This window comes from Pseudonaja textilis, chromosome 2, assembly GCF_049901715.1.
Source record: "Pseudonaja textilis isolate UNSWEBS1 chromosome 2, rPseTex1.2, whole genome shotgun sequence".
Classification (NCBI taxonomy): Eukaryota; Metazoa; Chordata; class Lepidosauria; order Squamata; family Elapidae; genus Pseudonaja; species Pseudonaja textilis.
In genome coordinates this window covers 199,405,278-199,426,408 of record NC_141991.1, presented here as the reverse complement: position 1 = coordinate 199,426,408, position 21,131 = coordinate 199,405,278, and the positions used below count along the sequence as shown (strand labels likewise).

Sequence of the window (21,131 nt, the reverse complement as noted above, 5' to 3'; positions counted from 1 at the left end):
ATTCAGCCCATCCCCGCCTTGTCCTGAATTATTTTAAATTATGTTTCCTTTTAATTGCTATTTTAAAAAACAAATACCCATTTGTGGCTTTCAGAATCAACTAATATGGAAATGTTGCCCAAAGGAAAAGACTCTGAAATTACTAACCAACAATAATTCAAAGTAACCAGAAACCCCAGCGATTGAAGCTGTTATTTTATTTTTCATAAAACAAATAATAAATCTTTTTTTAAACATAAGGTAAATCAATCGTTGCTTCCTAGAGGACAAGCAGAATGTTCTTACTGAAGTAATTTTATTTGCAAACATTTGAATTAATGCAATCTACCAACAACCCATTCACTGCAAAGGGCATGTTAAAATTCTCCTTGGCAAGATCCTTTTATTTTATTGGGGGGGTGGGGGGAATGACTGTTCATTTCAGGGTTGAAAATATTGAGAATGCTTTAAAAGATAATATCAGTAGCATAGACCTCTGGAAGAGGATAGGAATGTCAGATGTGAAATAAATGTCAGGGGAAAGATGGGAGGTAAATGTTAAAGCACAGCTAAAAAAATCCCCTGATCTTTAGCAATGTGCTATTATAGCAGCAACATTTCAGTCAGTGATACTTTGAAGATGCTATCAGCTGGGCTGATGGATGATGGTGTTGCAAAATGGCAATTGCTTACAAGTAGAATTATTGAGTCATATTTCCACAGTAACTGGAGAAGCTATATTTTTATGCTTCATCAAAACAGCATTACACTTTGGAAAATCATATATGATAATAATGATGAACATTTTAATATCTGTATGGAAGCTGAACCAAACACATTAAGATGCCCATTAAAACTAGTTAACTGTAGAAAAGATTGGAACATATTATTTCTTCTTAAGTGAACTGATTTGGGATATATAACAGCTCAGATCTGTTTTTATGTCTAGGTGAATTAATTGTCATTTAGTGTGCCAATGTCTCTATTTTCTATTGTTGCTACTAGGAAATCAAGAATAAAATTGGGAAGATCATCAGTTTGATTGATTTGGACCAGTGGTGGGATTTAAAAATCTTTACTACAGTTCTGTGGGCATGGCTTGGTGGGTGTGGTGTGGCTTGGTAGGCATAGCTTGGTGGGTGTGGCAGGGGAAGAATTCTGTAAAATCTCCAGTCAGAGGTGGTATTTGCTAGTTTTCCGAACTACTCTCCAGAACTGGCCAGAGCCTTCTGAATACCACCCCTGATTTGCACCAAAGTAAGTCAAATTAATCTTTTCTGTTTCAATTTCACTTTATCATTCTTGAAAACTGAATGTTTCCAACTGTTACTTGAGATTTGATCAAGTCTTGGATAAAGCAAAAGACTTCAATTGGTTTTCTGAGCTTCAGGGTCTATAGGGCAACACTTGACTAACACAACAAAACATAGCTAAAAAAAGCAAAAAATCCCAGTCAGAACAATTATTCAATTTCAAACTTAACCAGTCAAAGAGCTGAGTTAATGATAAGACAGCATCCCAATGTGAAGCACACTCAAAGTGCTTCAGTGCTTTTTCTAAACTAAGAGCTGTGCATATCCTTTGAGGGAGATACCATGAATTCCCTTCTGAATATTGTTGGTGTGACTTAGATAAAACTAAAATCAATCTACATTCTATTTTATTTGGATGTAAAAGTAATATTAAATAAGTTCATACAATTACTTTCCAATTGCATCTTTAATCTTTTTCTTATGTTGTCATATTAAACAATATTGCAATTTGTAAACAAATGTGAGGAATCTTTAGGAGCTACAACCAAGGCATTAGAAGAACTGCTTGAGAACTTCCACCCTGCGTATTTATAAAACTTCCAGATCCTACCTTTCTTTTTGGATCTATCTGCAATAGATATACCAGGAAGGAAGACTAATCAGGAAAATCATATATAATTGTGAGTGAATAGCCAACATTCCAGAAGATAGGCTTAAGATTCAGAAGGATCTCGACAGACTTGAATATTAGGGGCTTTCTAACAAAATGAAATTCAGTGGTAAAAAAGTAAGGTTCTACATTTAGGCAAGAAAAAACAAATGCACACGTACAGTATAGGTGGTACCTTGCTCAGTAGTAGTAACTGTGATCTTGAAATCCTAGTGAACAATCACTTAAATATGAGCCAGCAATGTTCTACAGCTGCCAAAAAAAGCCAACACAGTTCTAAACTGCATTAATAGAAGGATAGAATCAAGATCATATGAAATGTTAATATCAATTTATAATGCCTTGGTAAGGTCACACTTGGAATACTGCATCCACTTTTGGTCCCCACAATGTTAAAAAAATGTTGAGATTCTAGAAAGAGTCAGAGAACACCAACAAAGATGACTTTAGGGGGGCTGGACTGAGGCTGAAACACATAAAGAACAGTTGCTGGAATTGGGTATATCTAGTTTCATGAAAAGAAGAACTAGGGGTGACATGATAGCCGTGTTCCAATATCTCAGGCTGCCATTGAAAAGAGGGCGTCAACCTATTCTCCAAAGCATCTGAGGGCAGGACAAGAAGCAATGGATGGAAACTAATCAAGGAAAGAAACAATCTAGAACTAAGAAATTTTGTGACAGAATACTTATCCAGTGGAACAAGTTGCCTCCAAAAGTTGTGAATTCTCCAACACTGGAAGTTTTTAAGAAGAGATTGGACAACCCTTTGTCTGAAATAGTATAGGGTTTCCTGCCTGTGCAGGGGGGTGGACTAGAAAACCTCCAAGATCCCTTCCAACTCTGCTATTCTATTCTATTCTACTTCTGGATCTGAAGCCTTTCTGCTTAAAAGAGCAAACTCAGGGAGAAATTGCTTCCTCTCTCTTTCTGCAGAAAATAAAGCACCTGCTGAGTCAGTTAAAATAAGATTTGCTTGGCTTTGACTTAAAGCCCAGAATATGTGAAGAATAGAATTCTTTTCTAAGATTGGATTTAGTTTTCCATCACTGGAACAAAATATTTTGGGTTAGGGAGTTCTTCTAGATTTGTTCCAGAAAGTTTGTTTGTTTGCCTATATGTTTTGTAGCAATCACAGTATGCAGTTATGCTCATTAAAGCTTGAAGCAGCAAATGAGGTTAATGTTTGTACTGTTCTCTTATAACAGTTTAGCATCTGCAGATATAATGAACCACATCTGCCTTGAATCAGAATCTCTTTTAATTTATAGAAAATCTGTCCTTTAGCCCTGGTTGAACCATAGAGGATGTTTCCCCCAAACAAGCTTCTGTTGATCAAAGCTAAAAATAGATACTGCTTGAAATGATGACTCATTTTGATTAATCTCCTTTGGATGCACCGCACTGGAACTCAATTTTTTTGTCTCTCCTAACATATCCAACTTGCCTTTCCCTGTGGAAAAAAATGGTGATATTCACAATGTTCTTATTTGAATTATATACAATCAATTTAAAACCATTGAATGAAGACTATCTTTACGTTCTTGCCCTGGGTTCTTTGCACATGCTTCTTTAAACACTCCAAACATTTATAGGACCCCATGTGGTGCTAATGCTTCTGTGGAAGTGCACTTAACATTTGACCCCTCACACCTGCTCTTTTGCTTTTCACACTTTCCTACTAATATTGGAAGAAGAAAATATAGGTGATGTCAATATCAACACCCTAAACTCTCCAGTTTCTCTAGAACTCAGCTGTTCCTTTTCATAAACTGTCAGACATTTGGTAAAGAGGAAGAGTGAAATATTTGGCACAGGTTTTATATGACCACGACTTCAGCAGCAGAGGGGTCAATGTCTGGAATACTCTACCTGACTCTGTGGTTTCTTCCCCAAACCCCCAAAACTTTAACCTTAGACTGTCTACTATTGACCTCAACCCTTCCCTAAGAGGTCTGTAAGTGCACTACCGTGCCTACTGTCCCTGTCCTTTTATTTTCTTTTTATTATTCTTTTTATGTTTCTTTTATTTTTTTATATGTATCCATGTATTCATAACTATGTTTTTACTTATACCTATTATCTTGTAAGAAATTGACAAACCAAATAAAATAAATAAATTTCCCCTTCACAGGACAGGAGAGAAATATCATTGAAAAGGTGGGATTCTAAAGGTTTTTAATTGTACAATTGATCTACTTAAACATGGAATATTAGTGGAAGTGAGTTTAGGTGATATAATTTACTGAATTAATATTTACTTATCCCGCCCAACCCCCTATTTTCTCAACAGTTCTGGATTGTGTTCCCTCTTTGACAAAAAAATCTATTAAGGAAAGAAAGCTAGGAAAGCTTCTAAAAGTCTTTTGCTCGGTGATGTTAGTAGCCATTGGTCTGGAAATTATAATATAAATTGCATGGCTTATTCTTGCTTGGATTGTACCCTTTCTTATTTATATAAATTCTATGACCCCATTCATAACTGAATCCACATTCCACAGGGTTGTTGTTTTTTACTGCAGTCACTGATCAGTATTACAAGTGTAGATAATTGCAATCAAAGATGATGAAACAAATAGGGCAGGGCTGTCAAACTTGCAGCATGTGGGACGGGATGCACCACATGATGGCCACGCCCATACCTGGTTTAGCAAAGGGAAATAAGTAGTGATATGTCATATGACACCACTGTGACAACATGAGTTTGACACCCCTGAACGTAGGATAATATATGATAAGCCAGGGCTGTCAAACTCCTGGCCCATGGGCTGGATGTACCACATACTGGTCACACCCATGCCCAGTTTAGCGAAGGGGAAAAAAGTCCTGATACATCATGTGACACAGTCATGACAATGTGAGTTTGACACCCATGTGATAGGAAAAAACTCAGTACGTTTTTAAATTTCTAACCCAAGCCTTGGGGCTACTCTCTAGTTAAATTACCCACCCACAATCAACCAGGTCTGATGAACATGAACAGAAAATTACTCAGCTAGCTAAAGATGGGCAGCCATAGCATTTCTACAAAAAAAAAAAAAAAAGGCTTCTCTGGGAAGTCTATTTCTGGTGTTGCATTGTATTGTCATCTCCCTTTGTGTCACTGGGGGCTCTGACCTCCATCTTGTCAACACTGATTTTTATTTTGTTTTAAAATAAAAGTATAGCTTGTCTTCACAAAGGAGAATGAGATGCTGGTGAAGTTGGCTGTATCTTAACAGCTTTATATATTGCTAATTAAAGGCCTCTAGGTTTGGCAGTAGAATTTTATCTGGGGAACATGACAGATTGAATCAGCCTTTATGAGAATTGTTGCACCTCTACAGTATAATGAAATAGCACTCTTTATATATATGCCTTTAAAATCTGTACTAGGAAAGAAAGTGACAATTATCTTTAAAAAGCATGTTGGTAAATCTTTTAAAAAAAAACTTACAAGAGATCTAACAGGAAATGAGCTCTTAGCTGCAAGACTTTAAACCTTTATCCTCAATGTAGTTCTTTCTCAGAATGGGTTCTCATGCCTGCATTTAATCTAAGAAGAAGTATTTTCATTTCCATCTCATTTTTAATAATAGGAAAGCATATATTTAAAAGTAGCATTCAGTTTGATCTCTCTGTGTGTGCCACAATTTATTAATACATAGGGTTCAACTTTCATAGACACTTGCTGACAGGTGTCTTTGGTATTTGTACAAGCCAACACACATTGTCCAAATGTCATCAGTTACCGTAGGAGACGTTTCTGCCAAATGAAAAATTGCCTTTTTTTTTCAGCGATGAAATACTGTGCATTAATTTGCTGAAGAATGTAATTTCCATATAATTGGCAATCTGCCTTGCCTAACAACTTTGAATGCCCCAAATAATCTGAGGAAACCCAAAGGGCATTTTCATAAGTGACATTAAAATGTTCCGATTCTGTAGAAATGGGGAATCTATACCAGAAAGCACATTCTCTGTGGTTCTCTTATATTGTTTCTGTGTTTCTTAAACAGTATTCAGAGGTGACACTTCCTTGACTAAGAAATTCCACGCCAGAAAGCTGATCATAACAGAAATATATTTGCTTTAAAGCAGACATAAGCTTGATGCATTTTTATAGAATGTGATTTAAAAAGTTCTAAGCTTTTAGTTCCTTTAGTTTAGTTCATTTTACTTCATATTGCCAGTCCTTTTTTATGAAAAGGATATTACTAAACAAAGAAGCAAAATATGTACATACACACACACACACACACACACCTTAAAGCTGGTATAAAATTTTAAACAATCTCTATGTGAAAGTTGTTGTTATCCTGAGGATTAAAATATTTGGTTCACATATTAATATTGCTCACTGCATAAACATACATACATACAGACAGACAGACAGACAGACACACACACACACATATCCATTTCCATGTATTTGTGTGTGTATATTATACACCACACACACTAAAATGATGTGTGCCTGTGTGTGTGTGTAGGGTATTGGATGTATGTTTATAAGCCTATCATCATTTTAACCATTCTCTATCCACTCTTCCACGTGTTTCCAACCTATATGGACTATCTATGAAAACTCAGGACAGTATAGGTTGGAAATATGCGGAAGAGGCCTTCATCCTGCAGTGGATACACAATGACTAAAATGATTATAGGCTTATACACATACATCCAGCACCCTACACACACACACACACACACACACACACACACACACACAGCATTTTAGTGTTATGATATTTGTGCCTCCTTCCGTGAGGACATAGGAAACAAAACAGCAAGGTTTTGGGGGTGCATGTACGTTGTGCACATGTTAGACGATATGATGCTAATTTAGTACCAATCTCTACTATGAGAACCTCAGAGTGCCAAAACATACTTTAAAATCATCCCATATTTGCAATCCTATGTTTGGTAATTGAACCAAATTGTATCATTTTTAAAAAAATATTTTAAAACTGTTTGTTTTTCATAACATTTTATCAGACTAAATACTCAAATGCAGCCGTGGGCCTAATATTCAATTACATCATAACACATTAGGTAAATTATGCCGTATTTAAATCAGTAATGCTGTTTAGTGCTTAACAACTCCAGCAAAAATTAATAGACTTCTAACGCCTTAGGAGCTATTAATGAAATAAAAGTAATCTAATGCAATAGAAATGGTCTCAGTGAGCATGCCTCTACTCATCTTGCCGGGGGAACAATAGAAAGTATTATTACAATTATTATGATTTCACTTTGCCCTCAATTAGGTATATAACAAGACATATGTGTCCTATGAGTTTTTGGCCACATGCAGATGGATTGAATACATATTCCTAATATTCTTAGAGAATATTAAGTATTTTTTTTTCCTAAAGCATCTATGCAATTTGTAAAAGATTTCAGCTGCGTGACAAGGGTGTGTGTAACTGTGGGCACTTCCAGATGGGAATGTACAGGGGTGGGATTCTACCTGGTCAGTCCGGTTCTATAGAACCGGTTGTTATGATTCTGCCAAGTTTGGAGAACCGGCAAATCGCACCACTGGCTGGCCCTCCCCTCCCCACCCCACCCACTCACTCCTTACCTGGCATGCAAGCCATCAAACTTGCCTGCCTATTTTTCGTTTTTTTCCCCAACCATCAGCTGTTCTGCTGTGCCAGAAGATTTAGATTACCTAGAAAGCAGGAAATTGTTGGATTCCTTGCTTTCTAGCTAATGTAAAAGCAGAGCTGAACCTTCCTTAGGACTGAAGCTTCTATTTTTCAGTGCAGACTAAGGTAGCAGATTGCAGAATCATAGATCTCTAAGTAAATCTGTGATTCTGTGAGCAACTCAATCTGCCTGCCTGCTTTGCCTGATATTGGGTAAAAGTTGCTCTTTTTTAATAAAAAATTCAATATTTACATAAATATTTATAATATTCACATATAAGCCATGCCCAGTCAGTCACATGACCACCAAGCCATGCCCAGTCAGCAAGCCATGCCCGCCCAGTCACATGACCACCAAAGCCACATCCACAAATTAGGTCACACCCACAGAACCAGTTGTTAAGAAATTTGAATCCCATCCCTCGGAATGTATATCCTTTCAAGACTGAGTTGATCCCTACGATATATATGGTGGTCATCAGCTCAGTCCTGAAAGGACATACATCCCCATCTGGAAGTGCATATTGTGACTGTGTCATCAAGAAACTAAGATTTAAACCAACAGAAATCACCCAGAATTTATGCTGTTCGAATGCTTCTTTTATTCAATTTTTCACACAAAAACAAAATACTCTTTTTAGTGAACAACATATTTTCAGATCATCACTTTTACATACAAATATGATAATAATTATACATTCATATATGCATATTTAATTCTATTATTACCTTTTCCATTCCAAATTTTCAGAAAAGAGAGAAACAAGCAAATTAATCCTAATCTCTTGCATTAATCTCAGTCCAAACATCCTTTCATTTCATTTCAATTATTTCAAATATAATCCTTTAATTTTTATTTTAAGAGTAAAAATAACAATATATGTTTGCCTTATAAAAAAAAGGTTACCAATGTCTCTCCTTCCTTTTAATAGTCTGTATTAGTTTATTAATTTAAATAGTTCTTTAATCTGTCATATTTTCTTTTCATCATACATTCTTTCTATAAATTCTAGATTAATACAAGTTTCAACACAAGAGAAAAGGAAACAAACTTAGGTTACCCCCTGTTACTGTTTTGAGTGTGACACCTCAGTGGTTAAAATATACCTTTATTCCCTCATCTTAATTCCCAATAAACCTTTATTACTAAGTAGTTACAATAATAATCATTACATCTTTTCATTTGGATTCCGGAATATATTTTTTCCCCTTAATTTTATTTCTAATTTCAAAAAGATAAAAGAGAAAAATTGACTATTTAATTCCTGGTTACTGATATTGACCTCATTTTTAAACATCTTCACATTCATTTCAATTATTACAATTTCTTCAATAAACCTTAACTTTTCTTTTAAAGATAAAAATAAAAATGTATATTCATCTAATAAAAGTTATCAGTATCTATCCCTCCTTTAATAATCTATATTACCCTATTTTCTAAGTATTTTTTAATTGCAAATATATTCTTGTTATCCCTTGTCACCCTGCAGAGTCCCCTTTTTAATTCATCAACCATTATCTCTAAAAAGAAAAAAACAATTTCTTTTCATCATTTTACTATTTCTGTGTTTCTTTATTTCCTGCACCTGTTTCTTACTGCCTCTCCTCCCCATCTTTTTCCCATATCTTTTCTCATTCCAGTTTATATCCCTTTCTTTCTTGATATCTTCCTTTCCCCTTTTCTGCTGCATCTTTCTACCTCTCCTGATTTCACAGGTATTCCCCTTTTTGATTACATTCTTAAATCTCAACTTTTTAGCCTTCCTCGTCTTTCTGCTCATCTTTGTAGTGTTCTTTGTGTTAATTGTCTATTTAAGATGGCTTCTCCTTGAGCCTCCTCCTCCTCCTCCTCTGAAGTTCTTTCTTTTTGTTCTTCAATCGCCATTTCCATTTCTTCTAACACTTCTAAAAGTGATTTGCCTCTTCCTATAGTAATTCTCTCATATTTTTAAGTTCCATTTTTAATCCCCAAAGAGATATCATCATTACACATGCTTATATTTTATAATCGTTAAAGTCCACAAAAAACACTTCTACTTTCCTTCTTTCTTCTTCAAGTTTTCTAAAGTTCTCAATTGTTCCAACCCAGGGTCTATTCCAAAAACATCAATCAATCCCGCAGTCACTCTTTCCTTGCTTCTTTCTTTGTTCTGGTTCAGCTTTCACTTTCTAAGATTCTTACTTTGTTTCAATATTTCTTTAACATTATATTGACACAAGTTCATAGAGAAACAGGATGATTTCTCGTTTGTCTGAGTTTAAGTTTTTATCCAGAAGATGGCACTCTCCATTATACAAAGTCTTCACCTTTTTCCCCTATTTTATTATTTAGGGTTTTTTGAACCTCAATATTCCAGAGCAATCCAGTCTCCAATTTGTAAATTTTATTATTATTATTTGACCATCTTAAGTCCAGCTTTATTTTATGCCTATTTATTGCCAAAATATTTTAATCCAATTTAATTAAGTCTTTAATTCCGGCTTCTTCCTTTCCCAGTTCAAAGCCCCGCTTAGCTGTCAAAATTATTTTCTTGTTTTTTTCCTGCCCCTTTGTATTTTCATCCAGGGTACTTTTTGTTTGTTTGTTTCGCCCAATTGTCCCAGCTCAGATGTTATCCACCTTTTTCTTCACTCCTGCACAGATCTTAGTCCAGCTGAATCCTCCTCTTTGGGGTGGCCATTTTGGACCACCATTCAGTCATCTTCGGGGGGGAAAAGACCAAGCCCAGTAGGGGAGATGTGGCTCCCCTCAACCTGGCTGGCAGCTTCCCCTTAGTCCACTGCCCCTCCAACGCAGCTTCAGCCGCAATTGCAATGATCAGGGCTCTCCAACGAAAGAGCATGGACCATAGCCACGGACAGTCGCGATCTACGGTCTGTCATCAAGGAGGGCTCGACCCAGAAGTCCACTGTTCGAATGCTTCTTGATGACACAGTCACAACATGCAGTGAACTCAGGTTTCAGGCCTTGACTATATTCTGTGAATTTCATGAAATCCACAATATTTGAACTGGCAGCTTTATATTTAAAGGACTGAGTAATTCAGACCTTGGCTGGAGTTTGAAGCCAGCTGCCGGAGTGTGCTGCAGCAGCTCTTCTTGGTTTTATTTTATTTTATCAATTTTTAGTATTCCCACTGGTTCCTTTTTATTTAAATAATTTTTTTCCAGAGAAGAAAACAGCATAGACCACAACACAGACAAAAGTTTTTGTTTTGCTCCAAGGACTAACAAGGCATGGGGAAAAGAAAGAAGCACGATGGCACAAGCCCAGGATCTCTCCACCAGTGAAGACTGCAAAACAACCAAGAATTGAGGAGCACTTTGCTGGCAAGAGATCTGTAAGTAAAACTAACCCCCCTCCATTTCCAACAATCTTGAGAAGTTAGAATGGGACCTGTAAAGAGACCTGACAAAACAGCAGATATTAGACTTTCCCGATCTAGTAGGGGAGGAGCAAAATGGCTGCCAGATTTCTTCACAAATAACTAAGCCAGTTACAGTTGATATGGAGGTTGTGATAAAGACTAAAAAGATTAACAATAATCTAACTCAAAGTGATGAGAGCTTACCCTGGGAGAATACAACAGAGTTTATGGCAAAACAATGCCTTCTCACAGCACAAACGGTTGTCTCAATATTTGAACAATTAATAACCATTCAACATGATGTAGAGACATTAAGAAAAGATATCACTGTCTTTATGCAAGCACAACCTCGGGCTACAGATCCCACCACCAACGTGCTTACAGCAGACCTGGGTAAGTCCCATACTCAGGATATGGAAGAAGAAAAAGAGCAAAGACCCAGGGAAACAATTAAAAAACCTGTTAAAAAGTGGCAGCCCTCTCAGAAAAACAACCCTCCAGACAAGGCAACAAGAGAAGGAGGTATCAATAGAGAAGTTTCATTGGAAGCCAGGAAAGCATCTCCCCTACAATCACATCGCTCACTGCAAGCACAACAGATTGCTTTGAGAATCCATATGAACAGACTGAGTAATTCAGTTCCCAATTCTAGATAACCAACAAAAGTAATGGGGCAGGAGGGAAGACTAGCTAGGTTGCTATTGTGAAAGGCATTTAAAAGTCTTGTCTTCTTTATTGTTTTCTGTAAAGTGTAAGGAAAAGTATGTTTAAAAAACACCCACACAAACACAAGCAGACTGGTTAAGATACTATTTGCTGACCAAGGGATGACAACAGTTGGCTGAGTCTTTCTGTGCTTCTATAGTGTGAAAAGTTGGTCACTAGCTCCCTGCAAGAACTCTGGACTTAAAATGAAATAAATAACTCTAAATAATTTGATCTCCTCCATCCCAACTTCTTCTTTGTCAGGTTAGGAGTCTTAGATGACAGGAATGTTGGTTGTCTGGAAATGCCCTGAATTTTTGCCAAGCCATGTTTTGCTGCAAATGGCAGTCTTGGAACCAAGCCAAATACTTTTAACCAGCCAAGTCTTCATGGCATACTATGGCTCCAGCTGTCTGCATAATTTTGTTTTTCATGGCACAAAGCCATTCACACAATTAGCCTTAAACAAAGTATGTTTTGGCATAATTTGGTCTTCTGTCCACAAGCACATACAGATTCAGAATCTGTCATAGGTATACAAATTCATATCTAATTCACTGAGGTTCTTTATTAACATGACTTCTAAAAATGAGGCAATTAAATCACCACTGAGCCATAGGATACATGGTGTAATACTTAACATGGCTTTAGCTAATTGGGAATCAAATTATCTTTAAACATTCCATTCTTCAATTGATCAACACAACAAAAGTGAGCTCAAAATCTTACTTCAAATGGAAGGTCCATTAGTTCTAAATTTCCAGACAAATCAAGTTTTTCAAGATTCTCGCAGTTTCCCAGTTCTGGAGGGATAGTCTTCAAATGGTTAAAACTTACATTCAGCTCTTTTAGGTTTTTTAAACAACCTGTTTAAAAAAGAAGTGAGTTAAAATTAGCTGAGAAATAATTCAATTGAGTGCAACAACAGGAATAGGTATGGTCATATTAATGGGATTCCATGATTAAAATTAATAATAACTTAATAATTAGAACTGTTATCTTTTTTTAAAAAGCCTTATTTAATTAAACAATGGGGAAAAAGAGAAATACAGAGAATGAGACACTACATATGTATATGGATGTCTTAGTCTATATAAGCTTTGACATAATTGTTGAGGTCAATATGCTGACTCTGTAAACTGTTTAGAGAGGGTTGTAAAGCACTATAAAGTGGTATATAAGTCTAAGTGCTATTGCTATAATGTGTCAATAAAGGATGGTCATATTTCATTATAAGTTACAAGAAACATCAGTCTTTAATTCACTGAATAATTGGGGCCATACATTTATCTTTCCAATATTGAAGAACAAGTCTTTCAGCAGTAAATAAGGCATGGAGAATTCAAGGGATCCAATAAGTTCAAAATTCTTTTGTTATTGTTGTTGAATAAGTTGTAATCTAAATTCTACTGCAATGTTTGTTAGAAAGATTAGCACAGTTGTCCTTCACCTATACAAAATTCCATTCCACTCAATCTATTTAAAATTTGCTCTCAAAGATTACTTTCTCAATAAAATTTTTTTATTAAAAACTAAGTGCGAAGTTTTGTCTTAAAAGAGTTTGTGATAGCTTTGGGTAAGTTAAATGTCTCTGAAGCTGACCTAGGGTTGTTACCTAAACACATTTGAGAATGCAGTCCTGTGGTCTGTAGGATAGTATCCATTAGATATTGTACGGAGCCATAATATTGTACACGTTCATCTAAGAATTCTGCTAAGACAGATTGCTGAAGAAGTTCTCATTAGAGAACCTTATGCAGTACGAAGTTGCCTATTGGCAGTTATAGTAAATTCAGTCATTCACAAAGGATGTTGTGGTTTAGTACAGGGATGGGATTCTACCTGGTCAGTTCAGTTCTATAGAACTGATTGTTATGATTCTGTGCAGTTCGGAGAACCGGCAAATCACTCCACTGGCTGGCCCCACCCCTCCCTAGCCACTCACTCCTTACCTGGCAAGCGCCATCCAACTTGCCTGCCTTTGGTAAGTTGCTATTTTTCTTTTTCTTTTTTCCCCCAACCATCAGCTGTTCTGCTGTGCCGGGAGATTTATATTAGCTAGAAAGCAGGAAATCATTGGATTTCTTGCTTTCTAGCTTATCTAAAAGCAGAGCTGAACCTTTCTTAGGACTGAAGCTTCTATTTTTCAGTGCAAACTCAGGCAATAGATTGCAGAATGGTAGATCTCTGAGTGAATCTGTGATTCTGTAAGCAACTCAATCTGTCTGTCTGCTTTGCATGATTTTGGGTAAAAGTTGCTCTCTTTTATTAAAAAAAATCAATATTTACATAAATATTTACAATATTTACATACAAGCCACACCCAGCCAGTGTATAGAACCTTAACTTTAGACAATTTCTTATTGTCTAAATAAGCCTGTCCCTCAAAAGGATACAATTATTATGCTTCCCTGTAGAACAGATAGAATAGCTTCCTTTGTGCTCCGCAGAATTAAGGAAAATAGTTGCAAAGTGTCACAGCAGGTCATCAAAATAGTACAATCTATTTTTTCCACAGATCCACTTTTTATAAGTATTAATCTGACATTTCTTAAATCATGGTTAAATTGCTGGCTAGTTATTTAGGAATGCCTATTAAGGGTATATGTTTTTTTCTCTTTTCCTGAAAAAAGAAAAAAAGACTATGTCAGATACCTTTATAAACCTGCTAAGAAAAAATGCATGGATGCAAGCCAGGCTTTGCTTTTTAGTTTAAGGTTGGCTTACTTTTAAAATTCATGTAAGAAAGAATTGAAATATAAATCATATGTTGAATCATAATATTACCAATTTAAACAGTCAAGTGTGTTCCTGGGGAATTTGGAAGTGGACTACTGTAAAGCTCTTTGATGTGTTTGGCCTAAAAGTTTATTTTAAATTCTTTGCTCTAAATATAAATATTTGAATGATTATGAATCATCGGGGAATTATACAAGAGGTTCAAAAGCTGGCAAAACAGACTAAGTTAATTCACTCTTGGCTTTTCTTGTCTCTATTGGTTCACAAATTGTGACAAGTTTTCTGCAGCAGCCTTCAAATTTCAAAAATGAGACAGTCCCTGCCCAGAGGCTTACAATCTGAAAGACATAATACACAGTCCAAGAAAAAAGGAATGGGAAGGGAGGAAGGGAATAGAAATACCCAGTAGAAATTCTTATTTGAAATCATATCACTACTTAGTTCCAGAGGAAGACTTGGGTAAAAACACTAAGATAATTCAGTCAATGCCTTCTAGGAAATATATATATATATATATATATATTTCCATGGAAACAGACACTAACAATCAACTTCCCTTCTTAGATGTCTTAGTATACAAAAAATCCAATGGCTCCCTAGGACACACCATCTATCAGAAGAAAACACATACAAACCGCTAACTACACGCACTCTCACACTACCACCCAGCACAGATCAATTCCGTAGCCGAGACACTCATCTCCAGAACAAAATGCTTAGCCAACAAACAACACCTAAAAACTGAACTACATGCTCTCACTAATGTACTAACAGCCAATGGATTCCAAAGAAAGAAGATTACCCACCTAATTCAAAAAGAAACCCCAACCAAAATCCAAGACAGAGAACAAGAGAACGGCAAAGCCCTCCTCCCATATATAAAAGGCACTACAGACAAAATCAGCAAGATCCTCCAAAAACACAACATTAAAACAGCATTCTGCACAAACAGAAAAATATCCACCATCCTAAGAAACCCTAAAGACAAAATCGAGTTAGAAAACCAAGGAGTATATGAAATCCCTTGCACCGCCTGTCCCACCACATACATCGGACAAACTAACAGAAGAATAAGTGCACGCATTGCAGAACACAAGAACTCAATCAAAAAAGAAGAACCGACCTCTTCCCTGGTCCAACACCTCAAAGCCACAGGACATGAGATTGACTTTAAAAATACCACAACTATCGCCAAAACTGAGCACTTCAACAACAGAATAATCAGAGAAGCCATAGAGATAGAAAAACGCCCACACAGCATGAATAAACAAGATGATATCTCCCGCCTACCAGCCATTTGGAAACCCAGCCTCATTAACAAACGAGTACCTAACATGAAGAATGACACCAGACCCACATGCACGAGGGACACACAAGATGCTACCATCACACTTCCACGTAGAAAGCAGACTCACACCCACACAGAAGATGAGACACAACCACGGACCAGAAGCCATACCGCAGCTGCATCACTACCGCTTCAAAACACTCCGACCCATACATGAAGCGAACTGACGCCCACCATGAAGATGCGGCATGACCATGAATGCGAAGCCAAACAGCAGGATCACAGCTCACCAGTTCAAATCCCCCAGCAACTAAGACTAACCTGAGCACAACCAAGCCTCCACCTGAACAGAACACACCCCCAGCCAATCAGAACACAGCCAAGCCCCCACCCAATCAAGTCACACACCCACTAGCAGTTAAAAGGAAGAAGCAGCTGCAAGCTCACATTACTCCAAGAAGCACAAAGCCGAAGACACAAGCCTGAAGATGATGAGTGAGACTTCATCGAAACGTTGCCTAGATACTTCCAATTTTACGCGGGAGAAAACCTGAATAACCAAAGATCCACATACAAATACCCGCAAAAACCTCAGAAAACATATATAACTTTCCACAAAACCTCCTCTTTTCTTTAGAATTCTTTATTGGCCAAGTGTGATTAGACACACAAGGAATTTGTTTCTAATGCATAACCTCTCAATGTACATACAACAACAGTGATATCATTAACATAGTCTTTGTAAAATATATTTGTTGGGTATAACAATGATACACCAACTAAGTTTGGGTGAATAAATATATAAACCAAGGTTTGGGTGTTTGTAACTTGTAGCTTTAAGCACCAAACTGCTTGTAATTAACTAATTAAGGGTGCGGTTACAAACGGCAATAAAAGGCAGTAAGAGAAACGTAATCTCTCTCTGCTTGATCTCTGCTTGATTTCTGCTTGCTACTGTTTGTTTGCTACTATTTGCTACAACTGTTTGAATACCTGAACGAAAGGACTACTTCATTGATGTGCTGATATCCTGTGAATACTCAGCGTTGTCTTCAAAAGGAAAGGTATCAAAGGAGAAGATATCTTTACAAGCAGATAAGGATATAGAACTGACTAGTACATGGACTAAGTTACTGAATGGATATATTTGTGAATGACATATGGACTGATTGACAATGTTTTAACTCGAATTGGATTAAACAACTATTTAAACTACAAACAGTGTTTGTCATCAGTGTGTGTAAACCCTAGGGCCCTTCCTCTCTCATTTGGCTGCCTGGCTTGACTGCTGCTGCACATTCTGTTTTTGGGGGTTTGTCCCCAAACACTAACATTGGTTATGGGCCCAGTGAGCACAGTCTAACTAACCATGATATAGCAGTGAGAGTTGGTGTGAGTTGCACATTACTGTAAAAACAAACTGTTTTTCATTGATTTTTAAATAGTTGTTTACCTGAAGAGCAATGGCACAAGTAAATTTGCCAAATCTGTCCATGATATCCAGACTAGATGGAACAAACTATGTTTCATGGTCAATGAAATGTAGTTTACTTCTACGAAGAGAAGGTTTGTGGGACATAATAACAAACCCACCAGATGTGACTAACTTAGATCCTAATGTTGAGGAGGATGACAAAAAGATACAAGACTATAAACGAAAGAATGAGCAGGCTTTATGCATCATAGGACTGTCTCTCTCTGACCAGCAACTTATCCATATCCGTGGAGAGGAAAACGCTGCGAACTGCTGGGAGAACATCAGGAAGATATATGTTCGGGACAGTGTAGGAGCTCATATATATCTTACACGCAAACTATTTCGAACACATCTTCAGAAGAATGGAGACATGTTAACTCATTTAAATTGTATGAAGAGCATTTTTCAGGAATTACAAGAAAAAGGGCTTATATTTAATGAGTTGCAACAAGTATACATCATACTGTCTTCATTAGATCAAAGTTATGATGATTATGTGACTGCTTTAGAAGTATTGCCAAAAGATAGTTTATCATTAACTGAGATTACCGGCAGGCTATTAGAAGAAGCCAGAAGAAGGTGTGAACGTGACCAGCTGAGAGAAGATAAACCTAATAAAGAAGAGAAATTATCTTCAAAGCTTGAAAGAAACCAACTAAGTAAATTAAAGCACCGGAAGAAGAGAATTTATCTTGACGGCATACACAATTAAAAATGTTTTAATTGTGGAGGCAGAGACATTTGGCAAGATTCTGCAGAAAAGAAAAAAGCCAGAATGTAAAAAAGCCAAAGAAATTTTTTGAACTAGCCATGTTTAGCAACTGTGATGTGAAGAATGATTTATGGGTGGTGGACAGTGGTGCATCCCACTGCATCACGAGAGATAAGACAAAATTTATAAAAATGTCTACAAGCTCTCAACATATATCACTTGCTAATGGCTGGAACCTCAAGGCCAAGGGAGAAGGTATTGCATACTGTCCATGCTTAAACCAGGATATAAAAATGTTGTATGTACCACAGTTAAAGGTGAACTTGCTTTCTGTAAGGGTATTAGACAAACTAGGTTATGTAATTACATTTAAGGATAATAATTGCATAATTGAAAAAGATAACAATAAGGTAACTGCAGCTTTAAATGGAACATTGTATGTATTACATGATAGTAAGAAAGGGGAGGCACAGACTGTATTTAACAATATCAAGCCTCATAATGAATGTATCCATTTATTGCATAGGCGTTTGGGGCATGTAAATTTTAAAATGCTAAAACGTACAGTAGAGTTATCTGATGGAATAAGGTTAAAACCGTGTGATAAATATTTGCGTTGTAATGTCTGCTGTGAAGATAAGAGTAAAATTTTGCCTGCAAATAGGCTAAATGGTTTCAAAACTAAAGAACCTTTAGAAGTAGTATTTGCAGACATTATAGGTCCAAAGAAACCCAGTATGGGGAGTGCTCGATATATACTGAGCATTATGGACCATTATTCTAGATATGGGTTTTGCTACCTAATGAAAAGCAAAACTGAAACATATCAACATTTCTTCGACTGGTTAAAATTTGCAGAAAGAAAGACTAAACGGCAATTGATAACCCTAGTGACAGATAATGGTACGGAATTTGTTAACAGCAAATTCCAGAATAGATTAAAGGTAGCTGGAATAGAGCACAAGAAATCTGCACCATACAGACCACAACACAACGCATTTATTGAGAGAAGAGGCCAAACACTACAGGCAATGGTTAGAACAATGTTAACTGATTCTGGATTACCTGATTCTTTGTGGGGGGAGGCCACAATATGTGCTAATAACATATTGAACAATGTTGTTAACACAACTACTGGTGAAATACCATTCACCATGTGGCATGGCAGGAAGCCTGATCTGAGTTACCTGCACACATTTGGTGCACCAGCATGGGTGCATATCCCTACACAACTCAGGCATAAAGGGCACACAGAGCTAAACAATTATTCTTCGTTGGTTACCAAGCAAACCATAGGGCATATAGATTTTGGGAGAAAGGCACATCTAAGGTGTTATGCAGTGCCAATGCCCAATTTCTAGAGCACGTAGGATGGGATAAGTTAGAACAGGATAACAATAAAGAAGTAATTATTGAATCCTATAGAAATCCCATTAATTATCCCTGTAACTTTAAGAATAAAGTAAAGAGAGAAATACAGGCAGAGATAGAGCCCATAAAGGAAGAAATAGTACCAATAGCTGAGCAAGCTGAGGAACATGAACAGGTAGTAATTCAAAAAAGTCCTCATACAAGCCCTGTAATTCCCTGAAGAACTACACGAATATCTAGACCGCCTGATAGATACCAGGCTAACACAGTGTGCCAGATTAATAAAGTTCCATATACTGTAGATGAAATAAAAATGTATCCTACTAAAGATAGGGAAAGTTGATATGCAGCAATGAATAGGGAATTGAAATCCTTAAAGGATATGAAAGTATATGAAAATGCGAGATTACCTGTTGATATAAAACCCATTGGCTGCAAATGGATTTTTAAGATAAAGACTGAAAAAGATGGTAATATAATCTATAAGGCACGATTAGTAGCCCAAGGCTTTAGACAAAATGCCAATGACTATGACGAGGTATTTGCACCTAGCCTTAAAGCAGCAACATTAAGGGCAGCTTTAGTGTGGGCAGCAAGTAAGAAATATATAGTCAACCATCTAGATGTAGAAACTGCTTACTTGCACGCTCCACTAAGACATACTGTATACATTAAAAAACCTATTGGATTTAAAGGTGAAAATAATAATGATTATTGGTTGTTAAAAAAGAGCCTCTATGGTCTTAAACAATCAGGCTATGAATGGAACCAGTATATTGTAAAGGAACTAAACAATATAGGGTTTAAAGCTGGTTTAGCCGATCCATGTCTATTTAAAAGGGAGACAAATGGGAAAATATCATTATTACTATTATTTACAGATGATATTGCTTTGATTACAGAAACTAATGATGAAGCCAATAAAATAATAGCATCATTAGCTAAGAAAATAAAAATCAAGCAATTAGGGGAGATAAAGAAATATCTAGGTTTGAATATACTGAAAACACAGAAAGGTTTTAAGATATCTCAGGAAGATAAGATATCTAAATTGCTAATAGATTATAAGATGGAACTTTGTAAGACTGCAAAGACTCCAATGAGTCAGGATATTTGCAAAATGGATGCTCAAAGTCCCAAGTTTGATAAGGTGATATATCAATCTTTGATTGGTAGCTTATCATACATTAGCAATTGGTCAAGGCCAGATATAGCTTATGGTGTTAATCAACTGGCACGACATAATAATGATCCACTGCAATGTCATTGGAAAGCATTAAAGAGAATGTTGAGATATCTTAAAGGAACATTACACCATGCACTGTATCTAGAACCAAAAGGTGATCTAATACTAAGTGCTTATGCAGATGCTAGTTTTGCATCAGAAAGAGACACAAGAAAGTCGACTTCGGGAACAGCCATAATGCTGGGTAAGACATTAATAGGTTGGAAGTCAATAAGACAACAGCATATAAGTTTGTCCACTATGGAAGCAGAATTCTCCTGTTTGTCGTTATTATGTACTGAATTAATCATGTATAAGCAGATGATGAGTGACATGGGATTAACTGTAAATTATCCTATAATTGTACATGAAGATAATCAGGCAGCAATTCAAATGGCCACAAATATTGCAGTAAAAACTAGGAGCAAGCATACAGATTTAAGGTACTTAAACGTTAGACAATCTGTAAAAAGTAATATGATACAGCTGGAGTACTGTATGTCGGAGGACAATATAGCTGATAACTTTACTAAAGCCCAAGGTGCCATTAAGCACCAAGAGAGTTGTGTAAAGTATGGTTTTAGATTGTAAGGGTATTATATATTTATATCACCCAAAAGGGGAGAATGTTGGGTATAACAATGATACACCAACTAAGTTTGGGTGAATAAATATATAAACCAAGGTTTGGGTGTTTGTAACTTGTAGCTTT

At 36.5% G+C, this 21,131-nt stretch overlaps 1 protein-coding gene across 3 annotated transcripts in view; it reads right to left on the bottom strand.

Moving 5' to 3' along the window:
• The window catches only part of LRRC2 (leucine rich repeat containing 2), a 94,554-nt gene that overhangs the window by 35,399 nt on the left and 38,024 nt on the right, over positions 1–21,131 (bottom strand). For all 3 annotated transcript variants that reach the window (XM_087926841.1, XM_087926842.1, XM_026703916.2), the window contains one exon: positions 12,337–12,473. In XM_087926841.1, coding sequence (XP_087782967.1) covers positions 12,337–12,473 — 137 coding nt within the window. The remainder of the gene's footprint in view (positions 1–12,336; positions 12,474–21,131) is intronic.